Source organism: Stigmatopora argus, chromosome 17 (assembly GCF_051989625.1).
Source record: "Stigmatopora argus isolate UIUO_Sarg chromosome 17, RoL_Sarg_1.0, whole genome shotgun sequence".
NCBI lineage: Eukaryota > Metazoa > Chordata > Actinopteri > Syngnathiformes > Syngnathidae > Stigmatopora > Stigmatopora argus.
The window spans coordinates 8944119-8957531 of record NC_135403.1 but is presented as its reverse complement, the minus strand read 5'-3'; the positions used below and the strand labels follow the sequence as shown (position 1 = coordinate 8957531).

At 37.8% G+C, this 13413-nt stretch overlaps 4 protein-coding genes and 1 non-coding gene across 5 annotated transcripts; all 5 read right to left on the bottom strand.

The window, feature by feature from the left end:
• Nucleotides 1–35: 35 nt before the first annotated feature.
• On the bottom strand, nt 36–3195 carry mcur1 (mitochondrial calcium uniporter regulator 1). Its single transcript, XM_077624588.1, has 9 exons — nt 2884–3195; nt 2143–2250; nt 1968–2071; nt 1223–1324; nt 978–1019; nt 818–889; nt 678–731; nt 477–591; nt 36–299 (listed from the first exon to the last, which is right to left on the bottom strand). The coding sequence occupies exons 1-9, from the start codon at nt 3116–3118 to the stop codon at nt 244–246; spliced, it is 888 nt and encodes a 295-aa protein (XP_077480714.1). The 5' UTR covers nt 3119–3195; the 3' UTR covers nt 36–243.
• Nucleotides 3196–3760: 565 nt separating this feature from the next.
• Nucleotides 3761–6726, bottom strand: rgs9bp (regulator of G protein signaling 9 binding protein). Its single transcript, XM_077624672.1, has 3 exons — nt 5918–6726; nt 4900–5206; nt 3761–4303 (listed from the first exon to the last, which is right to left on the bottom strand). Exons 1-3 carry the CDS (start codon nt 6011–6013, stop codon nt 3924–3926), a joined length of 783 nt encoding a protein of 260 aa, XP_077480798.1. The 5' UTR covers nt 6014–6726; the 3' UTR covers nt 3761–3923.
• A 162-nt stretch (nt 6727–6888) lies between these two features.
• Nucleotides 6889–11584, bottom strand: LOC144091956 (kinesin-like protein KIF20A). The gene is made up of 18 exons (XM_077624671.1): nt 11372–11584; nt 11151–11246; nt 10947–11066; nt 10615–10753; nt 10358–10542; nt 10201–10267; nt 9943–10098; nt 9744–9855; nt 9594–9656; nt 9321–9467; nt 9082–9247; nt 8837–9016; nt 8540–8679; nt 8310–8475; nt 8105–8216; nt 7929–7999; nt 7312–7431; nt 6889–7227 (listed from the first exon to the last, which is right to left on the bottom strand). Exons 1-18 carry the CDS (start codon nt 11414–11416, stop codon nt 7015–7017), a joined length of 2298 nt encoding a protein of 765 aa, XP_077480797.1. The 5' UTR covers nt 11417–11584; the 3' UTR covers nt 6889–7014.
• A 523-nt stretch (nt 11585–12107) lies between these two features.
• rps20 (ribosomal protein S20) lies at nt 12108–13329 on the bottom strand. Its single transcript, XM_077624674.1, has 4 exons — nt 13162–13329; nt 12702–12801; nt 12406–12479; nt 12108–12324 (listed from the first exon to the last, which is right to left on the bottom strand). Exons 1-4 carry the CDS (start codon nt 13162–13164, stop codon nt 12142–12144), a joined length of 360 nt encoding a protein of 119 aa, XP_077480800.1. The 5' UTR covers nt 13165–13329; the 3' UTR covers nt 12108–12141.
• On the bottom strand, nt 12552–12617 carry LOC144092161 (small nucleolar RNA U54). Its single transcript, XR_013305992.1, has one exon. It is a non-coding gene; the product is annotated as a small nucleolar RNA U54 (small nucleolar RNA).
• Nucleotides 13330–13413: the final 84 nt, after the last annotated feature.

Genomic DNA, 13413 nt, shown 5'->3' with positions numbered 1-13413 from the left:
TCTGCCATATTGTAAAGTACTGATCAGCACAATGAGCCTTTTTAAAAACTCATTTTATTACACACAAGTGACACAAATGATAGTTAAATAAAATAAAAATGTACACATATTTACGTGTGAACATTTGGTGGTGCAGAAGTCTTTATAATTTTCAACTTCAGCCATTTTGGAGAAGTATAACGCTTATAAACATTCAACAAAACAACAAACAAGTCTGTGAATATCACACCATCAAATTGCTCTTTACATCCAGATACGATAAAAACCCAAAACCACGGTCAGACAAGTGAACACTGACCCTAAAGAGGGAAAAACAAAACAGAAATTATTTGTTGTATTTTGAATTAGCATGATTTTTTTTTACATTTTTTAAAACTACAGGCCTAAATAATAGATTGCAATGAGATTTATTTGTCGCTAACTAATGTCAGAAAGGAATACTATACTATCTAAATATACTGTATGTTATTTCTTACCTGCGAGGTATTTTATGGAGTCCAATTTATGCGACTCCAGCATAGTTTTCAAACCTGCTACTTCTGTGTCTATTTTCATGTTAGTCTGAGTCAGATGACGATCTTGCTCGGCTGTCTGGTCAAAAGAAAATGATGAGGAAAAAAACTGCTTTTAATTTGTACATTTAGCGACGACGATATCACTATGTCACGTATACAGACCTTTTCCAGAATTTCAGTCTGTGTTTCCAAAAGCTTCCTCTCATGGTCCGCTTTCTGAAAATATAGATGTGCATGCCATCCTATGTAAAAATAATCAGGTGCCATTTTTATCAAAAAATGACCAAGATCGGTGGAGTTACCAGTTCTTTCACGCAACTCTTCTCTAAATTCATATCTAAAAAGGTGTCTGAGCGTATTTTATTCATCACATCCTAAAAGACAATGAAAAATATGAATCCATTTAACTTAGAGTTTAATTGTAATGTCAATATTGTGTAATTACAACAAATTCTTACTTACAGATAGTTGCGTCTTCAGCTGCAATAGCTGGATCTTTAATTTCTGCAATATTAATAAGCGTCTTTAGTTATATGATCTGCTCATTGTGGGTGGTAGAATAGGGTTGTGATGGAGCAATTATAAGTGTTGTGATATTTATTTTTCATTATCCCATAAGATCTCAAAAAAACGATATTTATCCATGACTAATTAGTGAATCTGCAAGTATAGTGAATAACTTTGAAACTCTTGTACAACCTGCTTACCTCATTCTCTGCCAGTAACGCTGAAAACTCGCTTTTCTCCATAATGATCATGTCCTTCTTTAAAGCTGCTATTTGAGACAAGACCTTTTGCATCATAATCTCCTAAAAATGGACACAAGCAATATAAAAAATAATAGTGAGTCATATTATTCTTAAAAGATATTTTGAAAAAAGGCAACCTTTTGCAGCAGATAATAGTCCATCTGTCTGTCACGTCGAAATTGTTGTATGTATTGCAAAATAGACATTTTCCTGTATTATGGAACTGTGGCCTATACACATAAAAATGCCGTGTGCGGTCAATTGGTCGTCGGACTTTTGGTCGCGGTCTTTTGGTCGCCCCGACCGCGACAACGGGCGACCAAAAGACCGACAACCAAAAGACCAGCGATAAAACAAGGTAAAACAACACAGTGTACGCATCTATAAAAGCCAACAATGGCCATGAGCAGTTTCACTGAGCGGACGTGTGTGTATAAGAGTTTGTATGTACATGTGTTGTCCCTTTAAGAAACTGCGTCCAGGGTCTTAACAAGTTCGCCAACAAAACACAATAAAAGTACGGGAAATTTGGAGCTTTTCTTTAGCCTAATAATTACTAGGGCATTAAGTATGACTAAATAGTAATTCACAGTTTGTATGTAGGGAATTTGAGCAACGATTTAAATGGTAATTATCACTTACCTTCCGGGCGACCAAAAGACCGGCAACTAATCGACCGTGTACCAAAAATGTAAACATTTACCTGCTGTACTTTGGTTTCCATGTCACTGTAAATGGTGTCCATGTTAGAGTTGGTCATCTTCAAGAGCACCTTAACCAAGGCTTCAGCTTGGGCAGTCGCGAAGCCTAACGAAGGAAAACGTTTGAATTTAGGAAGCGGATTTATCACACAAAGAAATTGTGGCGAGTGCACAGACCGTTTTCTTCAAGGAGTCGAACCACCGCGTGAGTGTCAAAGAACAGCTTGCGGACTTTAGGAATATCCGCTTGCGAGTCATGCTGGGTCGACCTGACGGAACGCTTATCTAAGTGTGATGTTGAAAAGATGCAAGTTATTGGTAAGACTCTGATTGGAAAAAGACATTTTTTTCCGAATGGGTTATAATGGAAGATGGTGGCAACCATATTATCATGTTAATACCAACATCTAGGCTATGGTTGATCACGTAAACACACACCAAAGTAATTATGGTTGTGTTAGCACAGATTATGTATGGTTATCCTGTTGTTTGTGATATAGAGAGGAATATAAAATGGAAGGAATGATAACATTAGCCTAAAAATAAATACCGATATTTGGACAAAATAGTAGACAAGAGAACAAAAAAGAATAAATCAATATATAAAGGGTAATAAATACATGAGCATATAAAAGGTCAAATTTCCCATTGATCTTCACTATATTTGCCATTGCTATACAAAAATTAAAAATATTAGCGATGGACTTTTTTGACCAATTTCAAAAATTAAAAATAAATGGACAAATGCAAAATGGGATAGAAAATATTGCCCCTACTCACATCTAGATTTCAAATAAATGAAACTATATAACAACCAAGGTTACTATGACGTCACTTGCCCGATGTATAATGGGTCATATTTCATTTCCATGGCTATTTTATAACAGTGTAAGTATACAAAAAGTGTTTAGAAGTCACCTATTCCGGACAGGTGCATGTTTCTGAGGCCAGCTTGTACCCTCACTCGGTTCATGTCAGATGAAGAACTCATGAAACTTGCCCGTAATTTGAAATGTCTCCAAGTAAGTTCGCTAGGTGAATCGTTGTAGAATAGACGTTCACTTTGTCGTTTTTCTGAAGCGAGGAGAAACCGATTTTCATACTGCCGACGAGCAAAGACCTTGACTTGAGAGTGACAGTGTTTCAACACCATTGCAAAGGCTGGTAGTAAAACTTGTGGGAAAGTTTGGCCACTTCCGGCTTTGAAATCGTTAACAGCTTTTGCACATGTCCGATGGTACCCTTCAAAATAAAACTTTCGCACAATAGTTATGTCCCTCAGCCGCAAAATTATGAAGTTATGTATGTACGTTTTTTTAAATGAGTTCTCTGTCTTTGATTTCAAGTGTTTTTTTTTGTTAGATAAAATTTTATGCAGAACAGTGGTTTTGGCTGTTTTATAATGGGGCTAAAAGTCACTTTATTTTGTTTAGGAAAGAAAAATGAAAAATAATATATTGAAACAGTTAATGGAAAAACTAATTAAAACACTGTACTTTTCTGCACAGAAACAAAATAGCTGCTTGCTTTAATGCCAATAACAACAAAAAATCCCAATGTTTTATAGTGCTTTATTGAAAGTTTTGCAACATAATCAGTAAAATAAATCAGAAAAATATTTATCATTCTCAGCCAGTTTCTGTTACTATAAAAATATTAGAATTTGCTGGTTACTATTAACATTTTATGATATATATATATATATATATATTTTTTTTTTAAAGATACAGATTTCCCCCCGATTTCATTTTTTTCTTTCTTCCATTCAATTACTCCTTTTAGATGTAATTTTTTTGCTAAAATACCTTTACACCCTCTATCAAAAATTTTAGGACCCTTTTTCATTCAACCGAACAGCGACCAATCTCCAAACCTAGGACTGCAGGTGTACACTCAAGTACAATTTTTGAACTATTTTATCCTGACAAAACCTAGCAAATTACACTATATATTTTTATTCATGAGAGGAAAAAGATGCAGACACATAAAATGGTCGCCACAAAAATGACCGTAGATAAAAATAAGAGCGCCACCATGTGACGACGCTGGCCTGCAGGAGAGTGTCCAGCGAACTGCTCCTCATCCAGAGAGAACAAAGCCAGGGAGCCGCTATCACTGCTGCCGAGCGAGTCGACGTTACGTGACCCTCGCGGCTCCACCATCCAACGCAAAACGTTCACCTTTGCTTCCATGTCATCGATCATACGGTCAATTTGGCTGATTTCCCGCTCCATAGTCTGGCGCTCCTGGTTCTCGAGGTCATCGGGAGGGTTGGCGTTCAGCGCCCCGTTTAGGTCTGGCAGACTGAGAGCTCGAGCGGCAACGTGGCTGCTGTTTCCTGAACGGGACCCCAAACTCAAGTTATTTTAAATGGCAAATTTGTCACGTTATGCATCAAAGTTTAAGTTCAAGATTTTTGAATAAAGTATATATGCGTGGCTTGTTGAAAATATGACAGAATGTAATGATCCGGATGTCAATCCAAATAAAATTCGGTGTTGGAATTTGAATAAAATGTGCCATGGCGGGATTTAGACATGCAGAGATTATCTGGCGTAAGCAAACAGAGAATGTTGGAGACTGATTGATGTAAAAACAAATAATAATAAAAATAGTTGTCACTCATTAAAGCCTATGACTCAGGAAATTGTGGTGGTTGTGTGTTTACATGATATAATCCCATCATATTGTTTAATGCTTAGTCTGGAAAAGTAACATTGCAGACTATCAACTATATATTTTTTCTTGTGTTCCCTTTTTAAAAGCCAGAAATGTGCAATTTTTAACAACTTAAGTTTTTTTTGTCTAATGGTTTGCTTGTTGACCCTACACAATAAAACTGTCAACATCCACCGAGTCTGAAGATATAGTATAAATGCTCAATCGTGAAAGAAATCATCTTCAATACAACACATTGACTTTTATTTGCATTACCTTGCAAGCCAGTTTGAACCAAACATGGAGATTCCGCAACACTGAAGATTTCTCCCATGTTGTAAACCCTGCACATGTCAATGTGGAGGAGCTCCAAGCTGGATGAGAAGGCCACCCAAAGGAGCTCCATCTCTTTCCGATGTTCCGTGGGGAGGCTCTTGTCCCGAAGATGCGAGGTGAGGTGTAGACGGATGGTCGTGGCTAAATCCCGGGCCCTCTCCCTCGTTTGTCTCAACTCATCTCGTAGCTGTAAGCCGTCAGTGCAGCCGCCGACACATGAAGCTAGATGTCGATAACATGCCACCACCTTTGTAAAGTCAAATATGACAAGAAACAAATTACATAAACTCCAAAATAGATGTTAAAAAAAAAATCCACAAGTACTTTAGTGTAATGCAAGATTAAAACTTGTGTGTATAGTAATCTAAGTGCATTTAAGTTAAATTTAAAGTTTATGTTTGTTGTTCTCAATTGAAGTGACAAGAAACAAATTACATAAACTCCAAAATAGATGTAAAAAAAAAATCCACAAGTACTTTAGTGTAATGCAAGATTAAAACCTCAGTGTATAGTAATCGAAGTTAATTTAAATTAAATTAAAAGTTTGTTATGTTTGTTATTCTCAATTGAAGTGGACTACAATAAAATATGTTTGCATACAGTATACTTTAATCCCAGAATACAAATTTATGGCAAACATTAGAAACCTTAGGAAATAAACAAGTTTTGTGTACTGCGCAAAATTGATCAAAATGTAGGTTCATGTATTTACACGTAAACAAGTTCTAAATGCAGTGTAACCTACATTTTTTTGTGAAGGAGCACAAAGATGCAGCGAAGCAAAAATAATTCTATTCACTGAAAGTGCTGTTTTAGCCACAGGGTCAAACTCACAAAACCATACTTCCCATTGTACCAGGCAATTATTACAAGAATACAAGCATACCAAATAATCAAACCCATGATAAATCCAAAGTAAGATTGGAAAACCAGAAGAGTTTAAGAGAATTAAGCTTACCTTAATCAACGAATCCACCAGAGCTTTGCCATCAGTCAAAGCTTTGTTTGTGCCAAGTGTGCAGTCATCTCCTATTTTGTTATTTATAAGTGGCATGAGGATGTCTTGCCAAATCCGTCCTGGCTGGCTGCCTTTCTACTGTGTTCGCTAGTCTTTCCTCGCAAGAGGTTTCATTCAGATGGAAAGGTTTAAAAGACAGCTCATAGAAAGCAAAGCATCACTAAATTCCAGTTGGATCTTCAAGACATGCCATCCAGAGATCAGCGAGTATCCTTTGGAGAGTGACAAAAATATTGAAAAGTGATGAGAGCGAAGAAAAAGGCTGATAAAGGGATGTCAATTGAGCTAGAATTTTAATCCTGTGATTGACCCCTTTGCACCGATGCAGGATAAAAGCCAATTGGTAATCTCATTAACTGTCACTGAGAGTGAAGACAAGAGCAGCTGCTTGTCTCGACCACAACTGTCCTTTCACTGAGGGGGGGCTGCGCTCTTGCCACGTTTCTATCACTCCAATTTTGTAGACAGAGTGATTGGGAATAATGTAAAAAAAACATTCAGTGGAAATTTAACACACAGCAAAAAGTATATGGAAGAAAACGGTCCTTTTCTCCCTTTTCAAGAATGCATGATGCAATTATAATCATTCCTGTAGTTCAATTTTGAATGCATTACTTCATTAAAAGTACTTTTTTTTTCTCTTCTTTCCAGATTTGTTTACTCAACATCTGGCTTGATTTCAATTGTGGAGAATAGGGTTGCACTTAAAGAAGCCTAGTCTTTTTAGATCATTTAATTTTTCCCTCTCTGCGCCTTTTATGACTTAGTTCCCCCTCAGGCTACAAATCCAAAAGACCCTCTTTTGCAAATGTATGAGGGCGTGTCTAATAACTTTTCAGCAAATTAACAAAATAAAAACTAGACTGCGGTGCGACTGTGACTGAAAATATATTTGGAGTCCTATACTGGCATCGTGTTAAAATCATTTTATTACATAAAAAAATTAAAATAAATGGGAGTCGCTTCTAAAAAGTCAAATATCTCAGGTTTAAAAAGTATAGCCTCATTAAATATACATGATCAAAATGCTGCACTAGTCAGTGACGTGGTGCCTTTGTAGTTTTCCTGAGTGTCCGTCTTTCGGAAATGCGCGGCGGTGTAACCACTTCCCTGATGTTGGCAAAAAAGCTTTTCTTGGGTTCAGGTTGCGAATTCAACTTGGCGGTAAGATTGGAGATTTCTGCCTTTAGGAAGGAAATTTCTTTGTCTTTTTCCAAGGACTGGTGCAGCAATTCCTGTGTTGTTTTCATCTTATTGGAGCAAAAAACAGTTGATGTATTTTGTTAAAATAATGGCGATTTGATTGCACTCTAGATTTCTTTTTTCCATCTCACCTGATCTTTGTTCTTCACATTAAGAATCTCTAGCTCGGCCGATTTCTCCAGAAGGTCGTCTCCAACCTTCTGTAGGGTTTCACCGACTTCGATGAGTCTTTTCTCCAAGGACAGTATCAACTAAGTGAAAAACATTTGATGCAGACATGAAAATAGATAAGCTTTAACCGTATATGAACTAAATTGGTGTCATCCTTTATACTAATTTGATCTTCGTCTTAAAAAATCCAAAGATAAATCAGCACTCATGAAAAATTGCATTATTTTCTGTTTTAAAAAAAATCCTGCAAAGACATATGCAGGAAGTTAATTAACATTACATCTACATTCACTTATTTTAATTATTGCTCATTTTTATATATTTTGTACATTTTGAAAAGATGGAACTAAATGATAACAAATTGTGTTTACAGCCCCCCCAAAACACTAAAGTTGACTTTCCATTACATTTAAATGAGTCCCCTACAAAGGCTTAAGTGAATGAGCATGTTAAATAAATTACTAAAGTTATTCATTTCAAATTGATGCATCACATGACCCTCCGATTTAAAACCAAATTCTTTCAAATGAGACTACTATTTAAAAAAACGTCAATTCGCACCCCTCAAACTTTTTACCTGTTGCTTATCCTCGCAGATGCGTTCTAAGGCACTTTTCTCCACGCCGAGACGCCTATAACGTTCTTTGTCTACAAGGATAAGAGAAGGAAAAAAAATTCAGAAACTTCCAAGCATTCATAGCTCTTAAAACAATTATGCACGTATAGTTTTCTACTAAAAAAAAAGTTACAAACCTCCAGCTTCAAAATCTTTCACTGGTTGAGAACACTGACATGACACATCAGCAGAAGAAACATTGCCTGTTGTGGGACCCGATGCCAAATGTGAAAGCTGACGTTTCAGAGCCTACAAGCCAATGAGAAACCATTCTATAAAAATGTACTATGAAACACCCTTAACATCTTCAAATGAGCCAGAGTAAAACCCATTAGAATCTACCTCAACTTTCTCCTGCTCGGCAATGAACTCCTCAAGAGGCACATAGTCATCTTCTAAATTGCTTATGGCGCTTTTGTAAGCGTGTTCTTTGATAGCATCCTTATAAATCTCAAAAGTGTTTTCCATCTTTTCTTGGTAGCTCTCCTTCAGCTCTTCAATCTGTTGACTGAGCATTCCCAAACAAGCACCGTTGGCGAATGGATTTAACATTTCAGGCAACCGTTCCAAACCTGTGGAGTTCTTGACTCTTCGCGATCTGTTGTAACATGGCGTCGCCCATTTCCTTACGGATCTCGATTTCCTGTTCCAGGTTTCGTCTCCGTTCGATCAGCAGTTTTGCTCGTAGGCTTTCGATGGCGTCGACTAGCTCCTGGCGACCAAATCGGGACAGTCAAGAATATTAAATAAAATCAAGTTCAATAATAAAGCTACGAATACGAGAGTAATAATAACTACACTAGTCTATTAAATCCAGTGTGCCATTAGAGGACTTATTCATTTTAAAATGAAAATAAATCTTGAATTACGTTCTGTGTCAGTAAGGACATGTCGGCATCTGTGTCTTCATTGAGCAGATCATCTTCAGACAAGTAGCTTTCCAGGGCCTGCCTGTCCATCATTCCATTCCTCACTAGAGATTTACCATTTGGACCCACCAGACAGTGAGATAGAGATTCCAGAGGCTTGTCTGGAATCACTTGCACCACCTGAAGAGAAGACAGAGTCGTCACTCCGTAATGCTGCATCGAAGCTAAACTAATCTCAGACTTACTTGTTTGGCTACAGCCGAAAACTTCATAACATGAAGAGTCTCATCATAAGTAGAGGCACACTGGTTAATGTTAACAATCATCGAAGCCTTTCCCCCACCACACAAAATGGCCTGAAAAATCTTGGTGAGTTTGCTCTCTCGAAAAGGGATAGAGATGCTCTTCAATCTGATTGGATGGAAAACCACCCTAAATGCCCAAACAAACAGCCAATAGCCATACAGACAGGAACAGTATCTACCTTTCGCTATGGTGGTTGCGAAGGGCCTTGATGCACTTTCCCAGGATGAGCAGCGAGTTATTGATGTTTCCTGCTTCCTTTAGCCTCTCCCCAAAGGTTTGAGCTGTGTTGCATCTTTCCGAGCCAGCCAAGTCGCACAGAGAAAACCTAAGGAGCACAAATTTTTAGATTTTCACTTCCATTTGCTGCTACTCTGACAATTTCCTTCAGGATTTCGAAAGCATTGTTGGCTCCCAGACCCCGACGTTTTAAAAAACACCCAGCTAGACTTACTCTGACATCCATCTGACAGCATTTCTTTCTATCTTCAGCAGCTTCATGGTAAATATAGTGTGGCTGTAGGGTAAGGTATAGTCTTATTTGAAGTACTACATGAAATGAGGAAAATCGTAGTATAAGTTATTGGAATGGTGGAACACGTGCCTTCTGCTAGAGGACTGGTTCATCCGGGTGGCTGCAGCACTTCGGTTTTTATTGCCACAGTGCAACAGTTTGCTGGCTTCGGATAAACTCAGTACGTTGATCCATCGAAGATCTAAAAAAATGTTTAATTGATACAAGACAGAAAAAGTATTTGACATGGTTTCTGTGCCAACGGATTGGGGTCCATCCACCCTATCACCTTTCACATAAGCGTTGCCAGCACCGTCATCACAAACACGGAGTGCGACGCGTTTCTTGGGCTTGGGGGAGAATGCAGGTTGAAGGAGATCGTAGACATACTCATTGTAGATTTCAAAGAATCCCACCCATAAAGCAAAGTGGCAGCTCGCTTCATCTGTCAAGATATTTTCACCAGATTTTCCAATTTCCTTTTAGTATCGCAGAGTTAAAAAAAATAAAATGAAAAATGTTACAAACTCATGAATTTGATGGTTACCTGACTGATCAGTGGGGGAGAAAAAACAGGACAAATTTGATCCATAGCTTCTCATTGGATCACATTCCTACAGAGGGTATCACAGACATAATATCAAACTGAATGTTTTAAAGTAAACAATCATACACCAATTTAATCTCACTCCAACTCATCTCACCTCTCTAAATGAGGCTAAAATGGCAGCTTTAGCACTTTTCTCCTGCTTTACTTGGTCGACATCCAGACGCCGTGTCTCGTCCCTAAGATAGGGCTTGACATCCATGGCCCAATACTGTCGCCCTCTGATATACTGAAAGGTGGCATCCAAAACTCGAGGCAATATTCCTGGCTCTTTTGAAGTTCCTGTTGGAGTGACCAACACTTTTAAAGACAATTCAAAATGACAGCTTGAGTCAAATGTTAAAGTCACATTACCTTGCATAGTGAATGTTTTACCCGCATTGGTGACACCATAGCTGTAGATCAACACATTCTTCCCGTCCAAGAAATCGGACATTAGATTGCCGACAGTTTGGTCATATAGCTGAGCCTGGGTTGTCGCTGGTCCAAAAATCTAAACATGCAAACACATAGCAATTTGAATAAAACATTGACTATCAGTGCACTCTATCACAATTGGACATTAATACTCGAAGACAAAAACTGTGGGTTTATGCCTCTATGTTTTTGCAAGCTCAAGAGAGAGTTGCAATGTTTAGTTAAGAGTGGGATACTGTAAAAGTTCTGCATCATGAGTGGTCACTGACCTTGGAAAATGAAAATTTGTGTACAGACGTTCCGATCCCCCTCTCGCTGTTCTTTAAGGCAGACGAACCTTTCGGGGCCCGCAGCGTCGCCATCTGCTCATTTTGTATCACGACACAACCCTGATTAAAAATGTAGAAGTAAAATGTCATATGAAAAGCAATGTAGGACAGGCCAGATAAGTTTTTTTTTTCTGTCTACTATACCTGATCCTCATTGTCAGAGAGCTCTTCTTTGGAGAAAGGTCTGACACGAAGGTAGACTTTGATAGTCTGCTGATCTGGTTCTCCTAATAATTCTATCTGCAAATTCAGGTTTAAAAAACATGGCAATTCGGAGGTTTAAAAAGATATTGGAAAACATTTGGTATCAAAAACTACTACAAATAATTAAAAGAGAGAAAGATAGAAGGATTATTGCACTTTACCTCTGCAGATGAAATACAAGTCAAATCCATGTCAAGCGATTCCATGGTAGTTTCCTTTCTTTTTTTTGTTGTTGTTGAAGAAAACACCCAAACCTTGCCAAAATGGGTAAAAGTGATTGTTGCGCTTCCAACAGAGCTTTAATGGCATTGGCCAATGAACTAATGGGACAAGCAATCAGTTGTAACACAGAGCACCATGGTGTGAGGTCAAAGAAATGCCAAGAATATATACTTTTACAACCAATCAGCTTTGAGAGTTGACATCACATGCTGTCACTGCCCATTTGTTGAGCTCTCCTATAGGTGTAAAATGTAGACCTATAGTATCTTTAGATTCTAAAGATACTATTTCTCTTGCAGTCCAGGAACATAATGGCACAATCTAAGATACCACTAAAATATGTGGAAGGATTAATCCAGATGCAGTTTTACATTCAGCCAAAATTAAGTTTATATTTATCACCCTAATATCAATATCAACTAGTTTTGTATAATTCAGCTCAATACTTGACATCACATCATTCAGTTGGATGCTGCTTAGCCCAAGTGCCTTGATTTTAATAGGCAGGGTTTAAATATAACCATAGCCTTGCCATTTGTGTACAAATTTATCCAACATTCCAAAAATGTGTTCCTATCATACTATTAGGATACAAATATTACATTCATTCATTATAAATGTTATATCATGCCATTATGAAGCCCTCCAATTCAACAACATTCAACAAACATCAGGTTCATTTCATATTCTTTATTGCCTCATTGCAAATTTATGCGTCAGCAATGGTAACTTCGACCTCAACACCAGGTTCGATGCTGATGGAGGTGATCTGCTTGACAATTTCAGATGGACTGTGCAGATCAATTAAGCGTTTATGGATCCGCATCTGAAAACGATCCCAAGTTTTGGAGCCTTCACCACAAGGGGTCTTTCTGGTGGTGATACGCAGGGTCTGCCAAAAAAACAGGAGAAATAAGAAATACGAAACCCAGTTTTAAGAGTTTTTCCGGTGGAAAAAAATGCAGGTTACTACCTTAGTTGGCATTCGGACTGGCCCCTTCACCTTCAAGTTCTTCTCCTTTGCACCACGGATCAAGTCAGCGCACACTGATTGGGATAAAATACAAGTGTCACTTTTAAAGAACAGTATTTTAAATGTAGTAACCTAGTACTTTAAAATAATAGCTCAGAATAGCGTATATAACACATCAGGGTTATCAGATTAAAAGTGAATCTTCATTGCTAATGGGCAAAACAATCTTTGTCGGAAGACCTCGCAAAATGACAAAGATTAATAATAGATCGGCCTTATTCCTAGAATTTCAATACCTTTCTCCAGGGACTTGACATTACGGCTGGTGAGAGTAATGCGGATGCGGTGAACTTTGGCTTCGCTCTCAACGGGTGCCTTCCCAGAGTCCTTGAAAGCCTATATCGTTAAAAATAAGATACTACATAAACTTCATTGATCACGAATACAATATACGTACTCAATAAATTTAATTGACGAAATCAACAAATCTTAGCACCAAAATACACCAAATAACTGCGTAAACAAAGCATAACATTTCATTAACGTTGTTAATGAATATATTAATACAGATTCCTTTGTATCCATTTGGTTAAAATACTACATACTTCTAGGCGCGCATACAAGGGCTAGCTAGCCCTGTTTCGCATGCAGGCACATTCGAAACAAAAAGTGTTTTAATATTGCTATTAGAGCATTATCTAATAGCCTCTAATAGCTCGTAGTGGCATTAATAACATTATTAAGGTATGAGCATACCATTGTAGTATTTCCTGACCGACTTATTCGGAAGAAAGATCAAGCGAACAGCGGTGAGCCAGGAAAAGACGCCAACAACGTGGTTAGCTTTGCAAGGAAGAGGACTAGCATAAGACGGGTTGATGTATATGTACTGGTCATCCGGGTTCTTTTTGTTTCTTCTTTGTGTACTTTTGTCCTCAATGTGACGACGCCACTTAGTGGCAAAACACAGAGCAGTAAGAAAAGTGATTTGAATACATACATACTATA